This window comes from Limulus polyphemus, unplaced genomic scaffold (genome assembly GCF_000517525.1).
Source record: "Limulus polyphemus unplaced genomic scaffold, Limulus_polyphemus-2.1.2 Scaffold3568, whole genome shotgun sequence".
Taxonomy (NCBI): domain Eukaryota; kingdom Metazoa; phylum Arthropoda; class Merostomata; order Xiphosura; family Limulidae; genus Limulus; species Limulus polyphemus.
This window is the reverse complement of record NW_013669178.1, coordinates 79,756-85,047: the sequence shown is the minus strand read 5'-3', so window position 1 is coordinate 85,047 and position 5,292 is coordinate 79,756. Positions and strand designations below refer to the sequence as shown.

The 5,292-nt window shown below is 31.2% G+C and overlaps 1 protein-coding gene across 2 annotated transcripts in view; it reads right to left on the bottom strand.

The window, feature by feature from the left end:
• Nucleotides 1-503: 503 nt before the first annotated feature.
• Nucleotides 504-5,292, bottom strand: part of LOC106469606 (serine/threonine-protein kinase MARK1-like) — an 83,838-nt gene continuing 79,049 nt past the window's right edge. For both annotated transcript variants that reach the window (XM_022398183.1, XM_013930109.2), the window contains 2 exons: nucleotides 3,748-3,984; nucleotides 504-1,044 (listed from right to left, as the gene is read on the bottom strand). In XM_022398183.1, coding sequence (XP_022253891.1) covers nucleotides 720-1,044; nucleotides 3,748-3,984 — 562 coding nt within the window. In that variant the 3' untranslated portion in view covers nucleotides 504-719. The remainder of the gene's footprint in view (nucleotides 1,045-3,747; nucleotides 3,985-5,292) is intronic.

Sequence of the window (5,292 nt, the reverse complement as noted above, 5' to 3'; positions counted from 1 at the left end):
ACTACTTACGTCTACGATATATATAATATTTACTTTTTTCTATACTTATTATATATATATATATATATATATATATATATATATATATATATATATATATGTATAATTATTAATATCAAGATGAAGATTGCAAAGATGATATAATAATAATACAAATGATGGAAGAAATGTAGTTACAGAAACATGACATCTATTCTCGATGGAGCCTCACAACCTTTTACGTTATTCTGAAATGGTTGCAATCTTTTTGAAAAGACAAGACATTAATATACCCTGTCAAAATTTTGTCTTTCACACCACTATACTATCAGTAATATTATCATTACAGATCTGTACAGAGTTCTAATTACAACCTTAATTTAACAGTAACTAGCCATTTCATATGGGCACAATTCTTGAAATGCTGATGCATGATCTGTTGTGTTTAAAGTATATATTTAATGTATTAACAGTGCCAGAGTTTGGCAAAAAAAAGGTTCTTGATAAATTTCACTTTAACTTCTAACCCATGTTGTATTAATTACACAAATTTAATAGTGGTAAGGTTTAGAAGCCACCAAATAATTATAGCATCTTAACAAGTACGTTACTGGTATGCTAGTTCCACTGAATTTTTTATATGTGAAAGAAACATGAAATGCATTAGGAGTACTATTAGCTAAGTACCTCTGAAACAATTTAAAGTTCCTCTCTTTTGGATTTAAACACACTGATTCTTTTCACAGTTTCAAATCATTTGCAATTTTTGATGCAATGTTTTTGAAACCAACTGAGGTGCCTGATATACGTTTGAACCTAACTCCATTCAGTGACAGCCGAGGCAGTTTACACACTTCTATTTCCCATTGAACCAATGAGTCTGTGTTAGGATCACCATGCACACACAACATCAGAAACTTATCTCGTTGCTCAAAATCACAATTATTTTTGTCAAGGACCTTGCGAATTTCCTGCATAATTTCTTTAGGATCTCGAGAAGATGTGGTTTTCATACTCCAAGTGAATCTCAGAGAACGAGGTTTCAATTGGTCATTATTCACAGTTCTGGAAAACAAAAACCTTTGTCAATTCACTCAAATAGTGTTATTTTAGTGTGCAGTTACTACCAATTAAAAAATTAATTGTTTTATTAAAAGAACACAAATATACAAATATTGATAAAATATATTACAACCAGTGGCAAAAAGCTAACACACCTTACATACATACCTGTTACAAGTTTCTCATTACTGTGAACACTTTCAAAAGTATTGTCCATAAAAATACAATAATGGATGATCTACAAAGATAACATAACCAAAATGATCAGCCAGAGGACAAGTGTGCCCAACAGCTTTATACCAAATAATGCTAAAATAACAAGATACTAAACTCATTAAAGAGAGAATAACAGTGTACTACAGCCAAATATCACTAGACTAACATTATACCAAATTAAGTAAATATAGAATAACAGTGTATAATAACTTTATACTAAATATCATTAGTACGCAACATACCAAGCCAACTAACTAAAAGATAAAATGTACAACAGCTTTATACAAACATCACTGGGCTAACAAGATCCTGAAAATGAAACAGGAGATAACAAAGTACAACAGTTTTATATAGAATGTTATTTGACAAGCAGGATAATTGAGAACATCAAACTACTGATTAACTATAAAACAAACAGCAGTCAACATTAATAACAAATACCAATCAGATGTTAAAGTACAAGTGTTTCCAAGAATTTCTATAGAATAAAGTAATGAAATAAAATGAGTTAACAATATATAAATATTCAGTTAAAACTAAAACTTTTAAAATCTTAATTTACAATGCAAAAAAATAAGAAAAACATTACTACTATGCTACTGATACACCAAGTCTGAGTGATCAATAGCTTAACTATATGGTACAGGTAAAAAAATACTTCTATCAGAGTAGTTTTAATTAAATTATTACTTGTACTTTAGTCATGACCAACACGGAAAGAAAGTTTTAAATTGAAAACTACAAATGAATTGTCTAAAGATATAAGTAGTAAGCAGACCAATAAAAAATAAGTGTTATGAAAAATAACACGGGTATGAAGTATTTGTGGAATACAAATACAAAGTATATACATATTTAGCAGTTTTCAAGAAGTACATATCATTTTTTTAATAACATATAGTATGGAGAAAGCAGCAAATCAAAAAATTACAAAAAAATGTGGTCACTAACTAGTGAACCACAATACCAAATAAGGGATATACAGTCTTAAAGCTCATCGGCTGAGAAATGTTTCAACTTGTGATCTCAGACGTGCAAAAATTCACAGCTATCAATTCTAGTGCCAAACAGATGTGACATGTTGAGATAATACCCCAATTGTTCAGATAAAGCACATGACAAAATGAATCAATATCACAAAAAACAGTTAACGGGACGGTGGCAAAAACCAATGCATGAACTAATCTTAGTGAAGAAACCTGAGTTACATGGTTTGTCTCTATATGCCCCAAGTTAATTGACTTAGATGATTTTGCCAAAGATGTTATATAAGGGACAGAAACAAGTTCTGTAAGGACCAATAACAAAGTGGATTTTGGTTACAGTCTGATGGAATAGTCCACTTGTTCATGGAAGATTCCACTTGTACCAACAGAATTAAAAGAACCATTTTTTAAAGTATACCTACTAAACTTCTTGAACAATTGGAAAAAAACTAAAAATTGTGTATATAATTCCGTGTTTCCAGCCCTAAACTTGACTTCTCTGCACTTATCGAGTTGCTCCGGGGACCTGATCCAACTCCAGAAAAAGATGGCAGTAATCCTATATCTACAAGAAGTTTGCTGCACAAACTCTTTGTAAGTACACAATTTCTAATTTAGTCTAACAGTGTTTCACTTAAGGTTCAATAACATATAAAGAGAGAAAAGTGAAGAATATTAACTGTATTAAAGAAATAGTAGATTTGATAACAATTATAGTGGAACTACTGAAAGATATCTTAGAAGAATTGTTAATGCAGTTATACAAATATTCAGTTAAAACTAAAACTTAGTGTTAACTTAGTTGATAACTTATGTTGTGTCGTCACTGAACTCAATATTAATGAACATCTACTTTCAAAATGAAGAATTCAATGACCTAGAAGTAGTGTTATCTCAAGACAACCTTAAGACTTTCAATAGTTATTTTATTTGTATTCAGTTGTCTCTGTACGAGGTTTTTATTCTACACATAAACTTCCTGGAGTTGGTGGCTTGTGTGCTCCACTCATGAAAGCATGACCTGAAATCCAATTAAATTTCTTTTGTAACAAGTGCAGCATCGAACCTAACAATGAAGCTCATGGGCTACACACACGCCCCTTACAGGCAACATAAAGAATTTGAATGGTGTATTACATTGTGAGAAACAGACTTGAACCTACAATTAGCAATTTATTAAAGCTAAGACAAAATTTCATTAAAACTGACTCAATGAAGTTGGACATCACTAATGGACAGTCAATCTAGTTCTAGTGAATAAGACTGAGTTCAAAATGTATGTAATTTTAAGAAAGGAATATAAAATAATTTGAAAAAATATATAATCCAAAAAACCACTAATACTAATACACATTCACACTCCTCAATTTTTCTACTTTACATGATATATGAAACAAATAAATTATATCTTGAAGTGCAGGGACAATTCCAAGCAGTGCTTTCACTGACTCCTCAAAACTTCTACTGCAAGAAACAACAAAACAAAAATGAGTTTTCTCCTTACCGTTTACTGAACTTGGAGGAGAGTTTACTGAAGAAAGATTGATGATTTCCAGGAGTAATGCTTAACAAGTCCTGAGTATGCATGGGTACTGTTCCAGGTCCATTATAAGCACTTGTGGGACGTCGTTCTCTTGTTTGTCCACTGTGGAAAGTGCTGCGATTGGCAGTACCTCGTGGAAAATGTCTGCTAATTGAAGATGCAGGTGACAATGTTCCAGGTGGTTTTAATAAAGATCCACTACAGGATAAAATAGAGAGAAAGATGAGATGAACTAAAATTAGTCAGAAAAACTTGAATTATTCAAAAACACATACACTTTTTTGAATATTAACCAACTGAAGAAACAATGCATTCTAACCTTTACAATAGCAACATAAAAAGGATGTACCTAATTAGCTGTAATTTTAATTTTGCTCTAACTACATAGCTTGCTGTAATCAGAAGTTAATATTATTGAGATCAAAATGCCAATAACTCTAAGTAAAAAAAAGAATTAAAGAAAGTTATAACTTTGTTATTCTTATGGTGTAATAATAGTGCTTTCAAACAATACATTTTATACATAAAATATTTAATTCTCTAAGATTAGATGAATAGAATTAAAAATACAAAAAATTCAGTTTTATGTGAAATATAAAGTGCTTCAAAACTTATAAAAACGTTTGTATGAATTTTGACTGTGAAAAAGAAATCATTTTGTGCCTCATAGTTCCAATTTCTATAAACAAAACACAAATGAATGGTTTTTGATCAAGGAAAAAAATTAGACATAAGTACTGACTGTTACATACAGAAAACATATTGATGTTAAGAAAGAAATGGGCTATAAAGAAATCTGCAAACACAGACCTAAAAGGACTGTTTGTTTGTTGAATTTTATGCAAAGCTAACTGAGGGCTATTTGTGCTAGCCATCCCTAATTTTGAAGCAACAGACTAGGGAGAGAAGGCAACTAGTTAACACCACCCACTACAAAATCTTGAGCTACCAATGAATAGTAGAATTGACCATCATGTTATTGCTACCCCCACGGCTGAAAGGGCAAGTAAATTTCGTAACGGGTTTTGATCCTGCGACCTGTAGATTGTGAGTTCAGCTCCTTAACCACCAGGCTAATGCCAGGTGACCTAAAAGAAAAATTATAAGTCATAGTCTGGTTTTCTGACTGATAAGAACCAATACAAATTTTGGCAGTGTAGGTGTCATCTTCAGCTAAGACAGCATAAATTTTCTAACAAGATGGTTGGTCTTTGGAATAAATTGCCTTTAGAGGTGATAGATGCAATTAATTTAAGGGAAAGACTGATAAATACTTAAATGATAAGAGTTGGCTTTGGGTTTTTTAGTGTTTAACTGAGTGGATAGGATGACCTAAATGGACTAAAATGTTCCTTGTTGTCCTTTAATTCTTAGATGCCATGAAACCTTATACGTGTAGTGAGTGTTGGTAAAATAAGGTTAAAGTAAATAAGTAGTGTGAGATCACCTAGCCTAGAGTCAAGTGCATAAAATTTATCATGAAAGTAAAAATATTGATTCAATTTT